Source organism: Tachypleus tridentatus, chromosome 6 (genome assembly GCF_004210375.1).
Source record: "Tachypleus tridentatus isolate NWPU-2018 chromosome 6, ASM421037v1, whole genome shotgun sequence".
In the NCBI taxonomy this organism is placed as follows: Eukaryota; Metazoa; Arthropoda; class Merostomata; order Xiphosura; family Limulidae; genus Tachypleus; species Tachypleus tridentatus.
In genome coordinates this window covers 118,430,473-118,452,673 of record NC_134830.1, presented here as the reverse complement: position 1 = coordinate 118,452,673, position 22,201 = coordinate 118,430,473, and the positions used below count along the sequence as shown (strand labels likewise).

Sequence of the window (22,201 nt, the reverse complement as noted above, 5' to 3'; positions counted from 1 at the left end):
ACACGATTGTTTTTATATGCTTAATACAGCTGGTACTATACTGTTAGTGCTAAAGAAAATGTAACTGAAACCAATTTAATCATTATATATTTTAAAGAAAGGCATTAGAAATTAAACCATGGTCCTAAGTGAAACAATCATATAGTCATGTCCACCCCCTTCTTATGCCCCTGTTCTGAAGCTAATTTTTTGATACTTATAATCCATGGGTGCTATTGACAGATTTAGCAGATATGAGAATATCAAAGAATATATTATATGGTTCAAACCACAGTTTCTTCCCGCTAACTAACTGGTTATCAGTGAGTGGCTACTATTATATCCTTCTACTTTAAAGCAGCAGAAAGAATTCAGAAGTGTGCTACTAAAGAAAATACTTCACCGATTATAGTTTTTGCTCTGTTTAACACTTATATTCATAAAAACGATTTGTAATTTTCCACTGCTTGCTCGATACGATTAACTTGCTATCTGGGTTGTCACGGTTATAGAAATACTAGTCTGAGTGTTTACTTATACTTTCACAAATAATCTGTAAACAAATCAAATCTGTTAATAAAAAACATAATATGTTAAGTTTCCATAGCAAACTATAAACAATGAGGTACTAGCTCAAGAAATTCCATGTTCTTTGGAGCCATCTTTCGGCTGAGCAACAAATCATATATCTTTAACATTCGTCTATAATTTCGCAAATAATCTTGCTTGACTTTTTTCTTTTTCTCAGAGCATTTACAAAAAAAACAACAAAAAACAATCAAATGACATTAAACGGCATTTGTATTAATGGCAAAGCTACTAAGCCTATTTGTTGCTGCCCCAGTGTCAGATCTTTCAATTAACAGCACCCTATCACCCACCATCCACACTAAATGATTAACTAACACTCATTTTACGCACCCACGGCTTAAAGTGCGTGTGTGGGGGGGGGGACAGCGAACTATAAACAGAAATTTCTATTTCGTATTTTTACACGATTTGATAAGTTTGTTTAATTTTAATACGTGTTCAGAGTGTATTTTTCTGACGACAGAGGAAGTGTGTCTGATAAGCAGATAGATACTTTAATAAATTAAAAGAACGAAAATCGTAGTAAACTAAAAACAAATATCTGAAACTTGCACATAACATTACAGAAAGTACATTATCTGACTATGTCACAGAAAAGTGATAAGTAAAACTGAAGTAAATTAGGAATTGGCAGAAGGCGCTGTTTAGTAATGCCTTTCCCCTAATATAGGATTTCTCAACCTTCTGCACCTCAAAGTCCATTTAGGTATTTGGCGTTACACGTTATTCCGGCCCATAACTGCGATCTCATGGCCCACTGACTGAGAATCAGTGCTCTAATCTGTCAGTTTAAAATTAGGGCCAACTGTACGAAGATAGCTCTGCGTGAAATCCTGAACAAACAACACTGGGTTTAATGTACAACACTTTCAATTTTTGTTCTGGAACTCCAAGACATGATTTAATAACTTGTATTTAGCGTACATTTTCGTTTAATACATTGCTTTGCGCAGTGGTAAAAAAGCGTATTAAAAGTAGAACATTACCCAATTCTATAAGGAAGTCCTGACAATAAATGCTATCAGATTGCATTCGTATTCGCTTTCTGAAAAACATCATTGTTTTTATTGTATCTCTGATTCTTTTAAAGTGTTTCCAAAGTCTAGTAAAACTGGACATCTCGTAAACCTTAGAACTTAAAACCACTAACTTTTATATCTCAAATGTGTACATAATTATACATTGTGAATGTTTTCCTTTTTATTTGTAATGATTCAGTAATATATTTAGACGCTACAAGAGGCGGTTAAAGCTATTTTCTTCTTCTGAAATAGAATTATACTGTTAAAAACCGTGATTCGACACCTACGGTGGACAGAGCGCATATAGCCTACTATGTTTGTTTTTGAATTTCGAGCAAAGCTACACGAGAGCTATCTGTGTAAGCCGTGCCTAATTTAGCAGTGTAAGACAAAAGAGAAGGAAGCTAGTTCTCACCACCTACCGCTAGCTCTTGGGCTACTTTTTTTATCAACGAATAATGGGATTGACCTTCACACTATAACTCCTCCACGACGAGAACGTTTTGTGCAACGGGATTCGAACTCGCGTCTCTCAGATTACGAGTCGAGTGCTTTAACCACCTGGCCATGCCAGGCCAACCCTCTATCTAACTATAAACAGAAACGTTTCTGAAAGTAACTTCTCTGGTTTACCTAGTGCTTATTTTGAATTTAATGTATATAACACAGATTGTGTTTAATTTTGTTCTGAAACTTCGACAGGTGTTATTTATTGCTCAAAGTTCGGTAAGTCGAGAGGGTTTACACAGGATGGGTTCGTTCCAATGCCGTACCGTCTAACCGATTTTTCTGCTATTCGGCATATATTAATCACATTAAATATGTCGAACATTAATATTGATTTTCTGTATATTCACCAATATCGAAGAGGTAATGTATTAGCTTCCCATCTGAATTACAGCATTAATTAAAAAAACAACATCTTTCCACTTTTTCTTTTTCGGATCCATGTGTTATGATATGATCTTGATGAGTGAATGCAAACAGTGACCAACTGTGGAGATATTTAACCTTCAGTTACGGTCAGTTATGGTAACTTTCTAAACTAGAAAACATGATAATCCACAGTGACTAGAGGTAAATCTAGAGACTAGCGTCGACAATTATATTATTGGTACTTTTCTTTTGTTTTTTAATTCATTTGAAATGTTTATAAAACCAACTGAATCTGTAAAGCTAGCAAGCCTTAATTGAGATTCGTTCCCTTCACTGAAACAAATCAATAATATTTACACGAATAATTTTTATTTTTTTTATACCCGATAAAAGTAAACTGGCAGAAGATAATGTTTTACCCGATGTCGAACCCGAAGTCGTTGATCTTTAGATTTAGAACACAGACCAATGACTAGCTAGTGAGCTACTAATTATAGTAAAATATTACATATTACATCACTAGCGATGAAAAACTATGATTCAACCAATCATAATAGAAACAGAAGACACTAAAGGCTAGTTTCACGCTCACGTGATAGGCATAGTCACAGGTATTTAAGAAGGGTTTGTTACGCGGAAAAGAAGCGAAACGGTTCTGATACTTGGTCAGGTTAAATATCATCCTACATTTTGAGAGGGAAACATCTTGATTCAGGTAAGTTTGCATCAAAGACGGTGCTTATAAAATGGGTAATTTGTATAAACTTGGCATTAGCCTAATCTAACTAACACTCATTGAAGCAATTCATTTAAAGATCCAATCGTGTCTCTGTTTTTGCATGCTGGACTGCGGTTCGGAATGTCCAAGGTCTGCGATGCCGCTGAACACTTTTCGCTCTTTCAGTTGAGGGTGCGTTATCAGAATGACAGTGAATCCCGTGATTCCTTCCAAAGCTGAAGAAAGCTTCTTTAGCGGGGAATGCTAGTAGCTAGCTGCTTTTCCTCAAATCAGTTGATCAAAATCAGAGGCGGATAGACCTGAACCGAAGTAGACCTCTGACCTGTCTGTTTAACCCACGTGCGGCCAAGGTGCCGTTTCGGTTCACAAAACCAGTAGTTATTTAAACTAGATAGTATTAGGAAAATAACGTACGTCAAAAAGATCAAAACGCTGTTCTTGTGTTTGTTTGTTTTTCGAATTTCGCACAAAGCAACTCGAGGGCTATCTGTGCTAACGTCCATAATTTAGCAGTGTAAGACTAGAGGGGAAGCAGTTAGTTATCACAGCCCACCGCCAACTTCTGGGCTACTGTTTTACTGACGAATAGTGGGGTTGACCGTAACATTATAACGCCCCCACAGCTGAAAGGGCGAGCACGTTTGGTGCGACGGGGATTCTCTTCTTGTGAACAATAAATATACGTTAATTTTTCAACCATTAAAGCGTATGAAATTTTGTTTTAATCACAGATCTTATATTACAAAGCTTAAATTGCGGACTTACAAAATTAAAGTTCTGTGTTCGATTTCCCGAGGTAGTACAGCAAATAACTCAATGTCACTCTGCTATAAATCAAACAAAAACAATTTAAAACACCTAAATTTTCTTGAATTAAATAATCTTCAATATAAATACAGTTTGAGCGACATATTTGAGTTTTAGGTTTATTCCAATGCACCGTTGGCATTACCACTATTTCCGAATAAAACTTCATGGTTTATTATAATTTACTTTTGTATATGGGTATTCGTTTAACGGCCCGGCATGGCCAAGCGTGTTAAGACGTTCGACTCGTAATCCGAGGGCCGCGGGTTCGAATCCAGGTCGCACCAAACGTGCTCGCCCTTGCAGCCGTGGGGGCGTTATAATGTGACGGTGAATCAATCCCACTATTCGTTGGTAAAAGAGTAGCCCAAGAGTTGGCGGTGGGTGGTGATGACTAGCTGCCTTCTTCCTAGTCTTACACTGCTAAATTAGGGACAGCTAGCACAGATAGCCCTCGAGTAGCTTTGTGCGAAATTCCAAAACAAACAAACGTATTTGTTTAATTTGGTGTTAATTTATAATAATATTAGCTTCCAGTAAGACTAAGCTATGAGTTTTGAGCGAAACTAAAAATCAACCTGACAATCAGAAAAACTAGTTAAATATACTTTTCTTACAATTATAAAGATTATAACGCATTGTTTCATCATTTTCGTACCCTCGCTGTTAACGATAATTTCGACCGTAATCCCAATAGTATCTTACGAGATTTGACCAACTTAGATGATTTAGCTTTCTTTGTTCACCTGAAATGACCTAAGAAGGTCAAAACGTCGTTCTGTGCATTATTTTAATTAAAGTTTTAACACTCATACCAGCCGGCTTGAGAATACATTAGAAGATTTACGTTACTTCTAAATACATACATCATAAAAATACCAAAGCAATCCTTGCAATGAAGGTAGACTAATAAAAAAATAAATGAAAATAGAAACGAGTAATGCACTAAACAATTTGGCCAATACCGTTAATCAAAGTAACAGTAAATAAATATTATAGCGCACTTAAAAAAACATAAATCTTAACTGATAACACTATACGAAAGCTGCTTTAATGCAGTACATACATAATATCACTTTCAACTAATACAGTGGCACTACTCCCCCACTGCTTTACATTGTTTTAACAATCACAAATCCATATATAAACGTTTGAGTAAATGAAGAAAAACCCTAACCCGTGCGCTTTCGAAATGTGGACATTTCTTCTTTATTCGCTCGAGCTCGCTATTTCAGTGCTCATATTAAAAAAATAATAATAAATAAATAAATAGAGAAATTTGTTACGGGGCATACGGAATAATTATCAGTTTGTCCCTGAAGAAGAAATGTCCACCTTTCGAAAGGGCTCTGGTTATAGTTTTTATTGACTTCTATCAAGACTTATTGAACCCACGTGTTTTTCTAATATCAAAAATGAGCATTTGCGTAAATATATTAAAATTATTTGTCTGTTTTTGAAACTATTACGTTAATTAAGCAACAATGGAAATTTAATATGAAAAGTAAAAGGTATCCCACTTACTTATAATTGGTATGATTATTATTGCTATTAAAACACCCAATTGTAACAAAAGTACCACAAAGTTAGCTACATGACGTCACTGAGCTAATATTCCTACGGACAAAATGACTAAATAAAAGCATTAATTGTTTATGTATACTTTTTTACTTTTTTTTTTTTTTTACAATTTGTAATATTTCAACATTTTTTAGACTTGCAAGATGAGTTCACCAGTCGCTGTCACGGTTTCAATTTGCGTGTTACTTCTCGTTGTAGTCACGCCCCTCAACGCTGAAGTCACAATTATGACAGTTCCTCTCCCAGACAACACCAATTTGATTCTGGACCCTACGTCAACTTCATTTTCTTGCCATGACAAAGAGTACGGCTACTACATGGATCCCAGCGCAGCTTGCAAAATTTTCCATATCTGTAAGCCTTATACTACAGAAAACGGAGAAAAACTAGTTTCTCACTATAGTTTTTACTGCAGGAACGAAACGGTATTCGATCAAACGAAGCTGGAATGTTCACTACCGCAGACGGAAAATCCGTGTCCAGTTGAGGAGTTTTTCAACGCTGATGCTACAACTGAAACGACATCTAAACCTAACGATAATGCTTCGTAGAGTACCACCTGCATTTGACGTACCAAGGAAAAATACATGAACAAATATGGAAAAGAACTATGTTTTTAAAATTCATAGAAATTTTTATCAGTTGTATATAGCGAAACTCTTGTTTGTTTTATTCACAACGTTTCATCAGGCCTAGATGCTATCATTACGTAAGATACGAAAACTCAAGCTAACATAAATTAATTTAGAAATGAATCACGTGAGAATTTATAACCAATAATAATCTACAAACACATGATTCGGCAATTACAAATTTAAACTAATTTACGAATAAACTGTCAAATTTAGGATTACATAAAAAAAGCCTTTAGAGTTAAGTCTACGTTCTATATACAAGAAAGAAGGGACCGATATGAATTAACACCTTTGTATTTGTTAAAAATAGGATTGTTATTATTATTATTTTAATTAACAGAGATTCTTTTATTTTTCAGCTCTTAATGTTGTCTTCTCTGTAAATGATTTTTACCTTAGATTGTAGGTACGTGTTGTTGTAAATTTTTATGTGATTTCTATTTAAAAAAAAAAAAATATGTTAGCCTCAGTTCTTATATCTTACTTTATGATGTCAGATAAACCTGATGAAACGTTATAAATATAAAAAACAAAAATTTTACTTTGTACAACCCATAAAAATGTATATGAAGAAAAACACAGTTTGTGATTGATCTGTATTTTGAAATACCAAAGCTTTTAATTTTTTATTAACTGTAACTTTCTCTTTCTATGTATATAATATCGCGAACGTTCTGCTTATTATAACTTTGATCTCAAACTGTTTCACGTGGTTTACATATCGCAGATGGACTTTAATATCAAAACACAATGTTGATTTTACATTTTCTTGAGGAAAACTCGTATATTAAACACTCTTACCTAATATTAAAATATAACATATATCAAATAATGTATTATGTTAAATATAATAATAATTTAAAGTATTCTCTGAATTCCCAGTGTACAAATAATATTTTCGACAGTAGATTAGTCGTGCTTTATCTGTTGTCTCTGCAATAATATAAGCCGCGTGATTGTTTAAACACGGTGGTGAAATTTCTTTTGTTCAAAGTACTCCCTCTAGTTTGGTTTTTGTAAACAAATAAATAAACACCTTATAGCGTTTCAATAATTCTATATCATATGAATTACGAAGGTTTTCTTTAGTTCGTTACGTTTTGAAAGTCTGGTTAAGTCTTTCAATGAAAAAATCGCAAGTAAGTAAATATTTCGTAAAAATAGAGAAATAATTACGGAAAAATATGCAACTGACAAATCAAGAAATACACTGCTGGCCAAATTCTTAAGGCCAATGAACATAAAGAAAAAATATGCATTTAGCGCTAGACTCAACCACTTATTTGAATAGAGCTTCGAAAGATGTAAATAAGAAAAGGGAAAATAAAAAAAAAACTTTTTTAGCATTTAATAGGGAAAATGTGAACACTATGAAATTAGCCTAAATACTATCTGGTCAAAGTTTAAGACCATACCAAAAAGAAGTCCTAAACAGGGTAGGAAATGCCCAACAAGAGGTCTCAGTAGTGAGTTGCACAGCTGTCATTGCGAATAACTGCAAATATTCGCTTTGGCATGGTCGATGCAAGTGTTTGCAGAAGGCTGACTGGAATGTTATTCCAAGTGGTGAAGATGGCTTCACGAAGATTATGCACTGTTTGGAATTCAATTCCATTTCTATAGACTTCCCTTGCCATCCACCCCCAAACATTTTCAATGGGGTTCAGTTCGTACGAATACGCTGGATGGTCCAAAAGAATCACGTTATTCGCCATGAAAAAGTCCTTTGTCCTGTGGGCATTTTAGATTGCAGTGTTGTCCTGCATAAAGATCCAGTCATTTCCACACAAGGGAGAGACTTCAGTCAGTAAGGATACTCTCTCCAACATGCAAATGTAGCCAGCTGCTGTTTGACGCCCCTGTATAACTTGAAGTTCCATTGTTCCATGGAAGGAGAAAGCACCTCAGATCATGATGGTACTTCCTCTACTGTATCATGTAGAAAATGTCTCCGATGGGATATCCTTATCGTTCCAGTATCGTTGGAAACCATCTGGACCATCCAGGTTAAATTGTTTCTCATTAGAGAACAAAACCTTCTTCCACTTTTCTACGTCCCATGTTTGATGCTTCTCAGCAAACTTTAACTAAGCTGTTTCGTGGTGTGGAAGGAGGCGTGGCCTTTGAAGACGTTTACGGTTTTTAAAGCCTTTCTCTTGGAGATGCCATCTTATTTTCTTGAGCTGCATTCTGCTTCCGTAAGGGCCTTAATCTGGTTCGACGATTGGCTGATGTCTTGCCGGACAACCCGTTGAATCCTGCTGTTCAACGCCGGTGAAATTTTCTTGGGCCGACCACTTGAAATTCTCCTTCCGTATCCCTCAGGATCTTTTAAGAAATTTGCAACAGCAGTTTTACTACGTCCAATCTCACCAACGATCCCAACACGTTGAGAGAGACCTTACTTTTGCAGCTCGACAAATCTGCCACGTTCAAACTCTGTCAACTTTTCAGACTTTGCCATGTTTTTCCCCAATGTGACACAGGAGATGTCAGTGGGAGATGTTGACAACGCTAATGCTTGAAGACAAATGACTAAGTTTCGTTTCGTGTTTACCGATTAACGCTTCGTTTCAGTACGGGCTTAAATTTTTGACCAGCTAGTATTTAGGCTAATTTCATAGTGTTCACATTTTCGCTATTAAATGCCAAAAAAGGTTTTTATTTTTATTTTCCCTTTTCTTATTTTCATCTTTTGAAGCTCTACTCAAATAAGTGGTTGAGTCTAACAACGCAAAATGCATCTTTTTTCTTTATGTTTATTGGCCTTAAGATTTTGGCCAACAGTGTATATGTATATTTTTACGTGCAAGCTTTTCAATAATGGCTAAAAAAATCTCCTTTGTTTAGGCAAGCATGAGAAGTATACATCGGTAGGTTGGTGGTTAACAAAATAGTGAATGCTACATATATATATATTTCTCAACAAAAAGCAAAACATATTACTGTTATGACGTTTCTAAACTAATCAGTGATCTATATAATAAAATACATTTCGAAATAAAATTGCCATGGTAATTTTGTGTATTGTTGAGAGCACAAATAAATAATGGACTGTGTTGTACCAAAACCTAGTTGTTGTTTTTTTGCGTTATTATAAGTCCACAAACTTGCCGTCGATTTGTACTCAGGAGAAGAGAAAATATCTTGTTTGCTAAGATGTTACGTACGTTTTAATTCCTGGTCAAAAATGTTAACATATATTTTAATATGTTAATTTATCGATTACATCAGCAACTATGAGCACACGTCGACCACTCATCTCGCACTTGCACATTCTGCTGTGGCATAAAGAAAAGTTTGTAGATATCTTTGTTTGATTTATTGTAAAAATGTGAACATTCAATCTATATAAAAACAAGAGTCAGGCGTAGTTTAGCGATTAACCGATCTAAGGCTTGGATCTGAGATGCATTACTGTGGTTTTTATAGATGTCTCCATGACTGAAAATACTTGTACCATCTCGAATTTACTTTAAACCTTTATAACATTACTTATGATAAATCAAGATATCCTTTCAAATACATTTTCTTTAATAGGTTCCAATTAACTTTTATCAGAAGGGTATTGATGTAATACTACAGGTAAGTTGAGAAACAGGATTCGAGCAAAAGTACCTACAACTAAACAAAGATTTCTTGTGAGGAGGAAAAAATACGTTGAGGGCTTTGTTAGTTTAACTCGTGTGTTTACAGATAAAGCAATTTTAAAACACCTTACTAGTGGGCGCTAGATGAAGAAACCTTTTTTGAAAATTATATTCTACAGTTGTTTTCTTGTTTTTTTTTAATTTTGCGCAAAGCTACAAGAGGGCTATCTGTACTAGACATCTCTAATTTAGCAGTGTAAGACTAGAGGGAAGGAAACTAGTCATCACCACTCACTGCCAACTCTTGGGCTAGTCTTTTACCATCAAATAGTAAGATTGACTATTCAGCATATGTCTATGAATTTACAAGTTTTACTCACTTCACGATTTCACACTACTTATTATACTTAATTTTCAAACCTAATAAAAGTCGCTATGTTTGTCAATAGCTCTACTTAATATTTCTAGATATCTACCTGTAGCTACATATATAAACATGTATCTACTATGGCCACCTCTTGGTTACCTGGCATGGCAATTGTCATTCAGGTCGTCTGAGAGGCCGATGCGATCTCTTCTGTATTCTCTGACACAGTGTGATTGGAGTCAACTCGTTGTCACCTGCCATTAACACTGACAGTAGATTATATATATTATTAAAGAGTCCAACCTAGACATATCATGAGATAGCTAGGTCGAGGTCAACCTGCTGCATATATATAGAATTATTAATATCATAAGCACCGACACGCTGTCTCACGCACTAGGTTTACTTCAGTTTGGGAAAGAGACATGGTATTGACAAGCTGTCGATTTGCTCTGTTGGAAGTTATCAAAAGTTAAGAAACACTTAGAAGATACCAAGCCTTTCAAAACGACATTTTCTTTATGATTATGCTCAGATGAGCATTCTTCTTACAAGGCTCATTCGTACTGATCAGATATTGAATTGTTAGTTTTAAAATTTCTGAATTGTTTTTGAAAATAATATAAATTAAAGAGATAAAGACCAAAAGTTATTTTGCAGTTCTTTAAATAGTTATGGGGTTGATGTGGCTGCAAGAGTACAGGATGACTTGAACTAACAAAAACATTACACTTATTAAATTTGACTGTGAGAGTTTGCCCTTTCCCTTGACTGTAATGGCAAAACTTTGAAGGCCGATCCAACGCCCCTTCATTTTCACTTTGCTCCTCCTTCCTTGGAAAATTTCTGCGGACGTCCAAGATTATGTAATTTTCCATAGTTGTTAGTACACATTATCTCGCATGACAGGAATGTTTTTTGTTTTTTTTAATTAGGGACATTGGGAAATTAAGAATTTCTCTTCACACTACACGTTGCTTTAGGGAATATAATTATAGTCCTAACATTTCCGTGTCTTTAGGCTTAGTTTTACAATCTCAAACTGAGTTTACTTGTCACTGTACGGACAGCAGCCATGTTTACTGAAAAAGCATAGAAACCCTAACTCGTAAAAATTCTCGCAGAATTATTGTACAATTTTCAACTCAAGTGAGGCCCGGCATGGCCAGGTGGTTAAGGCGCTCGACTCGTAATCTGACGGTCGCGGGTTCAAATCCCCGTCACATCCAACATGCTCGCTCTTTCAGCCGTAGGGGCTTTATAATGTTACGATCAATCCCACTATTCATTGGTAAAAGAGTAGGCCAAGAGTTGGTTGTGGGTAGTGCTGTCTTCTCTCTAGTCTCACACAGCTAAACTAGGGACGGCTAGCGCAGATAGTCCTCGTGTAGCTTTGAGCGAAATTCAAAACAAACAAACAAAAGTCGACTCGAACGATCACTTTCTTCTACCCCACGTAAGCCGAGAGATCATTTCGTTATTTTACCTTTCCCCTTTTATGGGGTTAGAAAGAGGTCTTATAGAGAGAAGTCAAAAACCGCCCCACGGTACATTTATTATAGTAAAGTCATGAAATGAACATATAGTAATGAAATATTGAAAAATTTGGAAAATCAGAAAATTGAAAAAGAATTAAAATATGTCAGCTCAAAAAAAAAACACAACAGAAATAAGTTGAAACTTCGAGAGACAATGAATGTTCAAAGTTCGTGTTCATTACCTGGTCGTTTTCTTGACAGAAAGTCAAAGAAGATAAACCAATATGTTTAGAGCAATAGGCGGACCCTCTTTTCTGTACTCATTTCTTGGATGAGAGTGGAAGGAGACAGGTAAGAGCTAATTCCGCTTTAGGAATTTTTTGTAAAGGTTAAATTTATCGTTTCGTGAATCGATCTGTGTACTGTTGAGTTTGCGAAGATATATACAGAGTTGTAATTTGAAGGCTATATGTAATCCTAATGGCTTCAAGTTGCCTTAATTCGACTAATTTGTACAATTTTGTTATTTTGCTACGATATTTTATCACGAGTTTTATCGTTATGGATCGACATTATAGTTTCAACGTTGCATCCTTTGGTGTGGCTTCCGATTTTTTTTTTTTTTTTTTGAAGAAAAATTTATTATTTTTCGAATTTTATTTGGAGTTTCTAAAAATGTGTATTTCAGATTAATTTATATTAAAGTGTATTCTAGAATTTTTAATTGGATTTGGGTTTCGCAGATTGAATTATATTTTATTAATGTTTGTGTAACTTTACAACCATTACGGCTCTGTATTATTTAAATGAAATTTCTAAACCGATAAAAGCAATTCTATTTCAAATGTTAGTTTTTTTAATCTCTTAAAAGTTACGTTGCTTTATTTTTGAAATTGATATCTAATTTCTTTTAACGGAATTGTTTCCATCATAACTGTTTAAAGTTCACAATACTGATGCTTAACAGATAAAAGTACATAAATATGATAAATAAAAAAATATTAATTACCACATTATTAAAAATAATTAAAAAATGTGACCTCTTGGTGTATACTTTGGTAATGCGTGAGGCCTAAGATAATTAATCCGCTAAGCGACTTTGGTTATTTAGGCTTCAACTTATTTCTTTCTGTTGTTGCTTACTGTCATTTTATATTTTATTACTTACTCTAAATGGTTTTACACCGAGTATCTTGGAATGTACTTTATCTAAACAAACAAATCAACGCTTTGGTTAATTTAATAAACATAATTTCCACACTCTTATTAAATGAAATTGCAAAGTTTCAGGCAGTGATCGAATTATAAATGTATCTTATGGTTATGTTTAAAGTAAGCAGTATGTAAAGTATCCATCAATATTAGGCCGGTTGTGGCCTAGTGATGAGTATCGGAAGGCGCAAGGTTCGAGTCTCCATATTCTAATAAGAACATTCCACATTTTCGGCTGTCGGACCATTATAACTGTGATAGTAATTACTATTATTAAGTTAAAATTAACCATGTGTGTGACTGGTTGCTCTCGCTCTACCTGAACTATGGACCTGGCTGTTTAGTTTATATTATATCGTATAAGGTTTATATATTTATATTTTTGTAAAATTAGTTTCATTCCTATTTTGAGTTAGCTGTTGAATGCACTTTACTTAACCTTGTCACCGATATTTTTTTTTTTTTTAACGTTCACACCATCCCGAGTTACAACAATGCCTGATTCACCATCCCAATTTGTAGCAATACTTGTTTTTCAAATTGTCCTATCGTGATTTGATAATATCATCGTTTTCGTGTCATATGCGTGTGTGTGTTTTAGGTTAGACTTGAATTTCATGAACTAAATTTTTTTGGTCGGAACGAGAAACTTGGAAAATTCGTGTTCAAAGTTTAAAAAAGAAAGATCTCACGACCATAGAAAAAGCACTATTCACTCGTTCAAGGCATTTTATTTTCTCTATACACGAAATTAGAAATATTTTTTGCACTGTACAATTTTTTTGACTTGTGTCTATTTTTACAGATCAATGGAGAAAGGAATATTTTGGGGCTGAGTAACACACTTTATATAAAACCGGTTTTATATATAAAGGTGCATTTGACAGAGTGTAAATCCTCATTTTACCTCTTCTCACTTAGTATATAACAAAATTTTTAACAAAAGCAATACAATCCCCATGACTGAAACATTTCTTCTGCTATATCGAAACTCTTGCAATTGTCCACAGGTACAAAGTCAATGTTGAAAATACCACAGGACAGCTAATAACAAGTTAACATCACACTTCTAAGCAGCTTTTACACAGTGCTAATTCCTTTTGCCTAAGCTACAACAAGATAATTACTGTCACAATCACGGAGTGGCGCTCTAATTTTTAACAGAGAAAAAAAAAAAAAAAGACAGACCAACAATATAATATCAAACTTGTAGTGTCAAGTCAAGGATGTCTTCATTTTTTTTTTAATTGAGTTCAACAATTGTATTTGGTGGCTACCAAACAATAAATACCACAGTGTAAAGTAACCATCAGATGGTTAGTAATGGAACAATAATATACATTGTTAATATGAGAAATTTTCTATTTGGCCCAGTGAAGACCTGATGTCAGTCCTAGTCATGAATACAACAGTAAATAACTTTAGAGCCTAAGTAGTTAAAGGATGTAGGTGTTATCGTCACAAGTGATGCTAAAACAGTGAACTGCAGTGTAGTTCAAACCTAGATACTCAATTATGGGAAACAGATCAGACTAGTTGCACTGAGCCTGAACACCATGAAGCAATCATGATATGTACAAAAACTTACACACAAACTGCACTGTTTTAACATCAGAAAACGTGCACAATTATAGACTTCCTATGGAAATTAAGCTTTGTACAGATGTTCTCGTCAACTGGTATATTTTGGCTACTATGCACGGATACTAAAAGAAATGTTTGTAACTTAATGAAAAATGCACATTTCTGTTCCGTTATCTCGACTGGGAGTTCACTTCTGTGGGCTGGGACTGAAGTTCACACTTTTCTTTCCCAAAAAAGGTCTTGTGTGAGTTGTCCATCAGAGATACTTGGTTATTTGCCAGTTTTGAATTAATAAGAGGAGAAGGGTCTCTACTACTGCGCTGGCTGTGTACGACACCATTTCCTACAGCAGCTCCAGTGTTTGAACAAGGAATCAGTGGAGGAGGAGGAATGGAACTAGTAGGATTTCCTGGGGAGTTGTTTTTGATTCTGGTTGTTGAGACACTGTTATTTAAGTTACTTAAAAAATGACTGTTTGGAGGAGGATATATACTGCCTGGAGGCAAAAATGGAGGCAATCCATGGGAAGCATACAGAAATGAAGAATCACTGTGTCTCAAGATGCTAGGATGAAGTTTACCGTGCTCTGATAACTGGCGGTCTCTTTCGGCTTGTACAGCAACATCTGGGTCACGCAGGCTGAAGAGCTGGCGAGGGTGTTCAGCCTCTCTAAAACGATCATATGGGGGTAAGGGCATCACAGAATGTAGCGAAGAATAACGGTCAAAGATCTGTTCATGGTCACAACCTGAAACTGGAGGATAATCAAACAGACGGTAGGGATCTCGGCTATCGATTGGGCCATTGCTGGAAAGGGCAACAGTTGGTCTGGAGGACGATGTCAAGGAATGTTGTAGATGTTTCAAACTGGATCCACTACTTGGTTCTATTGTATGTGATCTAGTCATGAAATGAGGATGATTAGGCACGCTTGGAGGCAAATAGTCATTTGACTTCTGTAATCGAGATGCTTCCATTGACTTTGCATGCTCTCGTTCGGAGACAATGGAATTTATTAATCCTGAATTAGAAACCCGTAACAGGTCTTCTTCACGTTTCTCTTCCTTGACTTTCACATCTGATTTTGTGAGAACAAGTTGATTTTCAATGACATTCTCATGCTTAATATCATGTCTACTGTGTCGTACTGGGGATCTCGAAACTTCCCTTGATTCTCTTGTCTGTCTGGAGTCTCTTTCCTTATGCGTATTTCTATCACAATACTCCCCATTTGTGGTTCCTTCCATGTTATGGAGGTGATGGAAAGCTCGTTTTTCTCGATCTCTGGATAAAAGAAACAACAACAAAACAACATCAGGAACAGTGATTAATATTTTGCACTTTCTTTTTTGTACACGAGAAAAATCAGTTTCACTTTGACAGAGCAATGAATTAAAGAGTGCTTGTCTGTAAGTTAAATTAGCTTCACTTTAATAGTGTAGTGAGCTACAAAGTGCTTGTCTGTAGGTTAGATTAGCTCCACTTTAATAGTGTAACAACTTATAAAGCGCTTGTTTGTAGGTTAGATTAGCTCCACTTTTAACAGTGTAACAAGTTACGAAGTGCTTGTCTGTAGGTTACATTATTTCCACTTTGACAGAGGCTACTATGGCTACCTGCCACTACACTAATTTTTAGCTATTTACCAGAAAGAAGGCAACTGTCTGGTGGCACTTGTTACTAATTTTTTTTTCTTTGCTTTGCACAGATGGCATATAGTTAAGTAGCAAGTACACCTAACAAAGTACAAAATTGACCAACAGTCAAAACTAAATCTTTTTAAAATATATATGAGTACCCAAAGGAATATTTTCAGGGGGAATCAGAACTTGAATGTAGGAGATCAGTGTTGCCAGTGTAAATCAACAGACAAAAAAATATGTGTTATGTGTGCCTAAACACAAACACAAATTTACAGTTTTAATAAAAATTACTATAGACTTAGTTTACATACAATGTTAAGTTTCAATCATAGTATGCACAATTTTTGTGAAAAGTAGGGCAGAGGTAAATGTCTCTCCCTGTGGACACCCATAAAAATATACATAGAAATGTAATTAATATTTAGTTGATTCTAATACTAACCTTTCTTTCTGCCATTCATCATTCTTTCTTTCCCTAAAATGAAATGAAAAATATTATTTCCTGTAAAATTCCATCCAATATTAATTATTTCTGATTCTATGGCTTCTTTATTTCTTTTAAGGGCAATATTTCTCATAAACAAAGATCTATTTGACAATCAAGTTGTGGTACTGGATACAAAGACCTTCTAAAGTTATGCCTAAACCTTAGGCATTACTTAAAAAACTGCTCAAGGCCTATCTCTACTAGCCATCCCTAACTTTGATGTGATAAACTAAAAGAAAAGCATCATAACCATCAGGCCATACCAGGACATCTCTGAACTAATAAGTTTAGCTTAAAAAGTACCTGAGGTGTTATGTTGGTCGAAAACAATAAGGATAAAATGTTTCCTAGCTAGACAGAGGGGTGAGAATGTTGTGTTCTATAGACAGGTTGAATAACAATAAACAAAAGAAAATTAACACTTTGTTTAATAAAGTAAGTGTTTGAAACACTAGTCATAAACTTTGAATCAATAAGTGGTTCTGAGGTTAGTGATTTGAACATCAACAAAACAAAAAGTTCTTTTGTTTTTTTTAATTGAAAAACCTTATGGGGTGTGATTTTTGTACTACCCTGTAGATCAGTTTGAAAACATTTGAGAACAATTGTAAAAAATATTTAGTATCCAATAAAAACACTTTTCATGTTTTTACTACAGAAACAAAATAACATAAAGAATCGTACAATAAAAGTTAATTTTATTTTGACATGTGGTGAAAATCAACTTAAAACATTCAAAACTAAATAATGCTTAATTTGTAGTAGTGGTGTCATATGGCTTAAATTTACTTGTTCATTATAAGAAAAACAACTCAAACGTCAAACACAAATTACAGCTTGAATCATCCAGTCTCTGCTATACAAAATGAAATACTTATTTCCAGTGTTCTACGTTTGGAATTCTATTAATATAATGTACACATACCCCCACAGATCAGTTTGATTCAGTGTGTTCACGAATGTACTTTAGAGACTTTGTGTTTCAATCAAGTGTGTAATTTTGTTGTTGTTCAGTGCAAAAGCTTCACAATGGGTATCATAACGGGTATTGAAACCCATTTCAAGTGTCATAAACTTTCAAACATACCATTAAACTATTGGAGGATGAATCAAACGTGAAATAGACCGATGATGAAATAATTGTTTTTATATTGTACGAGCTTTCTGATGTTCAAGTTTGTAACTCAGCAAATATACTGTGTATATAATATAAATTTATATTTTTTGTACATAATTGAACTTCAGCCAAACAGTTAAAATATAAATTAATTTTCTAATCAATTTTCTGGATAAATTTCTAAATTGTTACCAGTATACTGTATTTTTTTAAATTCAGTGTAAAGGTATGCAAAATCTTAAGGCACTTCTTAAAACTAAACTAGGTTATACTGTGGAATGACCAAACCTCAGTAATGAAATGTACTAATGTTAAACTTCATATGTTGGTATGTCTGGTGCAGGAATATGATGCATTTGTGTGATGTTTTTACATCATTACAACAAATATTTTTCATAGACAAATACAGACAAATGAAACTTGCATTGACAATGTTTTTGGTAGTGAGTCAGATCATAAGCATACAGGTATTCAAATAAGACTTATTCTTATGCAAGAATGATTGAAAATTATTTCAATGAGCAATTAAATAATGCAGTGATCCATATCTTTACATAAACTCTGGTTCTATGGCTTTATGATGGCATGCTACACAAACTTAATTATGATGAGAAAATTCCACAGATTTCATATAAAAAAATATACATAAAGTTTCCAAAACACAACATTTTTTGTGGATTTCCAGTAAAAGCACATGTACTGTCAACTGGTGTAGAACTCCCGTTCTAACGTAAGTATACATTTCCCATGAACTATAGCACATTCAGGATGTCATGGTATTACATTTATACTAGGCCCTTTTAATAAGCCAATGCTAACAAGCATTTTCAATTCTTTATCCAAAATTATCAAATTGTTTAATAATATTTTCTCATTAAAATTAATATTGTGTAATAGCTTTCAAATCCACAAAACAAGACATAATGAATGAATGTTTATTGTCGTTTTGTGGCTTAATATATTTCATATATTAGGTACTTTAAGGAACTATTAACTGCCAACTTCTATGGTTCCAGTTTCTTGTGTTATTATTAATAATTATTAGTAATGGTTTTAATGTTATGAAAGTACAAAACTCAATACTATAGCAAATAATACAACTGTTATAGCTGACATTAATAAATGACAAAGTACAAAAGCCTCTATTTCACTGAATGTACATCTTTGAGGTTTTAAAGGCCAGTCAATGTTATCATATATGTTTACTTTTTACAAACTATTTTTTTATCTATAACATTCATAATTCTTTAATTTTTTTTGGAAGAGTTTCTTTATTCTGTTTTCTCCACTTTGGTTCCTGTTCTGTTAGACTAGTTTTAACATTAGATAGTTTTGTGACAGTGTATAAACTATTGGTCTATTTTGACTGTCTCATCCTCTATACTAAACTAAAACTACTCTTGTGGCAAACCTTTGTTGTTTCTCTTTATTTTTCTCTAAAGTTTCTTTCTCTTTTCTGTCTTTTTCTGTTTCTGTTCTTCTGTGCCTCTCTCTTTCTCGCTCCTCATCCAATCCTCTCTCTTCCCGTTGGATTCTGCCTTCTTCTTGCTCTGCTTCTGCTTTAAGACCTCCCCATGGGGCATGACTTGTCCTACTTACACCTGGTTGTAAAGGTACAAAGGAGTGAGAATTTCTATGCAGTCGATTCCATGGATCTTGACCCACCATGGCAGAAAGTCCTGAGCTTGCTAGCTCCCTACTTCCAAGCATTCCTGAACCACCACCAAGACCTGTAAGTGCAAAATATTTAAGCTAAGTTATGCCAGTATAATAAAATTACCCAATTTGTTTTTCTTTTTTCTTTTCTTTCTTTCTTTTTTAAGGAACTAAAGCTTTTCTGATTGGTTAGATATGTTATATGCATCAAATTCCTGTGATGAAAGTCTTGTTATATAAAAAAAAAACAGATATAAGATTTAGGAGATTATTTCTTATTTCAAGAAATATAGGAAATGTTCTGAGATGCTTCCTTATAGAGCCATTAGCAAATGTGTAAGCAAGCACAGATACTAGGGAAAAGGCAATAAAAACATTCTTAAACTGTCTAATCAGCTACTATAAATAGACTTCCACCCATTACATTTTAAAATGATATATAGAATGTTGGCCTGGCATGGCTAAGTGGTTAAGGCACTCGACTTGTAATCTATGGGTAGCTGGTTTGAATCCCTATCACACTAAACATGCTCGCTCTTTCAACCCTGGAGGCATTATAATGTCATGGTCAATCCCACTATTCGTTGGTAAAATATTAGCTCTAGAGTTGGCAGTGGGTGGTGATGACTAGCTGCCTTCCCTCTAGTCTTACACTGCTAAATTATACTACCTGTTCAACTGTTGTACACCTCACAGAGTTGGAGAATAAAATCAGTATTCATGCTATTACATATAATGACATTTTAGTCAAGGTTCTGGTTACAGGATTTATGGACTTTGGCGAGATTTGTTGATATGGCTGAAAGGATACTTTCAGATTTGTAAACTAAATGGATTATGTAAGGATTGAAGGGAAGAGAGGTGTGATTTTAACATGACACCCTTTGTTAAAATGGGCAATAGGAAACTTTCAGATTTGTACACTAAATGGATTATGCAAAGCTTACAAGGAAGACTGATTTGATTTTGACAAGGTATCCTAAAAATGAAGCCTTTTGTAGTAGAAACTGTATTGCAAGGTTACTGTCAACATGCATGACCTTCAGATACAGCATAACTAGATATGGCAATATAATAATCTGTAATGATGTAGTGTGGCTTCAAAATTGTTTTAATATAATGTATCCTGTTATGTATGTGACATTATTAGCCAATCAGCACTTAGTATTTTGTATGTGCGAGGCTATTCTAAATAAAGTACAGGAAGCTGCGGCACGTCTGAGTTTTGTTGTTACTCGATAACAAGTGTTTTATGAGAACCCAAAGACATAACATGGTTGTCAGAAGTGGAAGTTTTATTTAAATTGTGCCTTAGAAGCGACACACAGTCAAGATAAATACAAACTTTACGTTCACAAACTGTAAATTGACATAATCGTACGAGATACGATTCTCGTAGAAACACACGTGTTCTACCCAGAAAAATGGCGGAGGCAAGTTTCAAGCCACCTGTTTTTAATGACAAGACGAATGCTAGTGCGGCATGGAAGAATCTCAAACAAGATTTGCGGATTTTCTTCATGGCATCAGGGTTATCAGAGGCAACAGAAGAATGTAAAGTGTCTATATTGTTGTACACACTCGGGGTCGAAATACACGACAGTTTTCGACAATTTTGGACTGACAGAAGCTCAACAGAAGAACTATAAACATGTAATCAGAGAATTCGACAACTATTTTCAGCCAACCAAGGTAACAAAGTTGTACATGAAAAAGTTTGAGGACCGAAAGCAGCAACCAGGTGAGACTGTGTCCCAGTGCACTTAGAGAGATAGCACAGAACTGTGAGTATGGTGATACTCTCGAACAACAGTTGTGTAAACAAATCAGTGTAGGAGTCAGTGATCGAGCATTAAGAGATAGACTGTGGTCAGAGGATCTGACACTGAAACAGATTACAGAGAAATGTCATCACCATGAACAGAAACTAGAATCACTGAAGGAAATCGAAGGATCCACAAGTACCGTAACAGATGTAAACTATGTACGTCGAGGTCGAGGTCAAAGCAGAGGTCGTAGTCACCACAGAAGTCAAGGTTCCAGAAACCAGCAAAGACGAGGCACACAGGTCTACAGAGGAGCCACGACATGGAGACCGCCACAGAGGAACTGTACTCGGTGTGGAAAACTACCAAATCACAGTCAACAAAGATGCCCAGCATTAGAGAAAAATTGTAATTATTGTAAATTAAGAGGTCACTTTGCTGTCATGTGTAGAAATAAGAATAGAAATGTACATTTTGTAAACACATGTGATGATTATTTTCAAGATGTCAATGATTATAATGATTGTTCTGAAATGTGTAATGTAGAGGAAAGTATGAATTCTTTGAATATTTACTTCATTGGTGTAAACAAACCTACTGAGTATTGGTCTGTCATATTAAGTACCCCATATGAACAGGGTAAAGGTGCAGTCGTGATGAAAATAGACACACAGGCAGAGTGTAATATATTGAGTAAACAGTCATTTGATCGCATGGCACCTCATGGTTCATTATCTTTGTCTAAGTCACAGGTAACCATAAAAGCATTTGGAATTCATAAGATCACACCTGTTGGAAAAACTACATTTACTGTTATTCACAAAAGCAAAATGTATGATATTGATTGTGAAGTTGTTGATGGTGATGTACCTAATCTTCTTGGAGGTGAATCTAGTGCTAAGTTGGGGTTAATACAAAAAGTAAACGCAATTAGTACTTATGTACAAGGTAAATACTCGCATGATCGGAGTTCACAACATAGGCTACCTCCAGGTCCCGAGATTCCCACTGTTCAAAGCCCCTCATGAATCAACACAAGTACGCCCCTTCGATTGATAAATCAAATAAGTG

At 34.8% G+C, this 22,201-nt stretch overlaps 1 protein-coding gene and 1 long non-coding RNA gene across 6 annotated transcripts in view; one reads left to right on the top strand and one right to left on the bottom strand.

Moving 5' to 3' along the window:
- Window positions 1-3,092: 3,092 nt before the first annotated feature.
- On the top strand, window positions 3,093-6,458 carry LOC143254647 (uncharacterized). Its single transcript, XR_013030301.1, has 2 exons — window positions 3,093-3,183; window positions 5,730-6,458. It is a non-coding gene; the product is annotated as an uncharacterized LOC143254647 (long non-coding RNA).
- A 7,130-nt stretch (window positions 6,459-13,588) lies between these two features.
- Window positions 13,589-22,201, bottom strand: part of LOC143253420 (uncharacterized) — a 240,221-nt gene continuing 231,608 nt past the window's right edge. For all 5 annotated transcript variants that reach the window (XM_076507282.1, XM_076507284.1, XM_076507285.1 and 2 more), the window contains 3 exons: window positions 19,120-19,438; window positions 16,547-16,579; window positions 13,589-15,745 (listed from right to left, as the gene is read on the bottom strand). In XM_076507282.1, coding sequence (XP_076363397.1) covers window positions 14,632-15,745; window positions 16,547-16,579; window positions 19,120-19,438 — 1,466 coding nt within the window. In that variant the 3' untranslated portion in view covers window positions 13,589-14,631. The remainder of the gene's footprint in view (window positions 15,746-16,546; window positions 16,580-19,119; window positions 19,439-22,201) is intronic.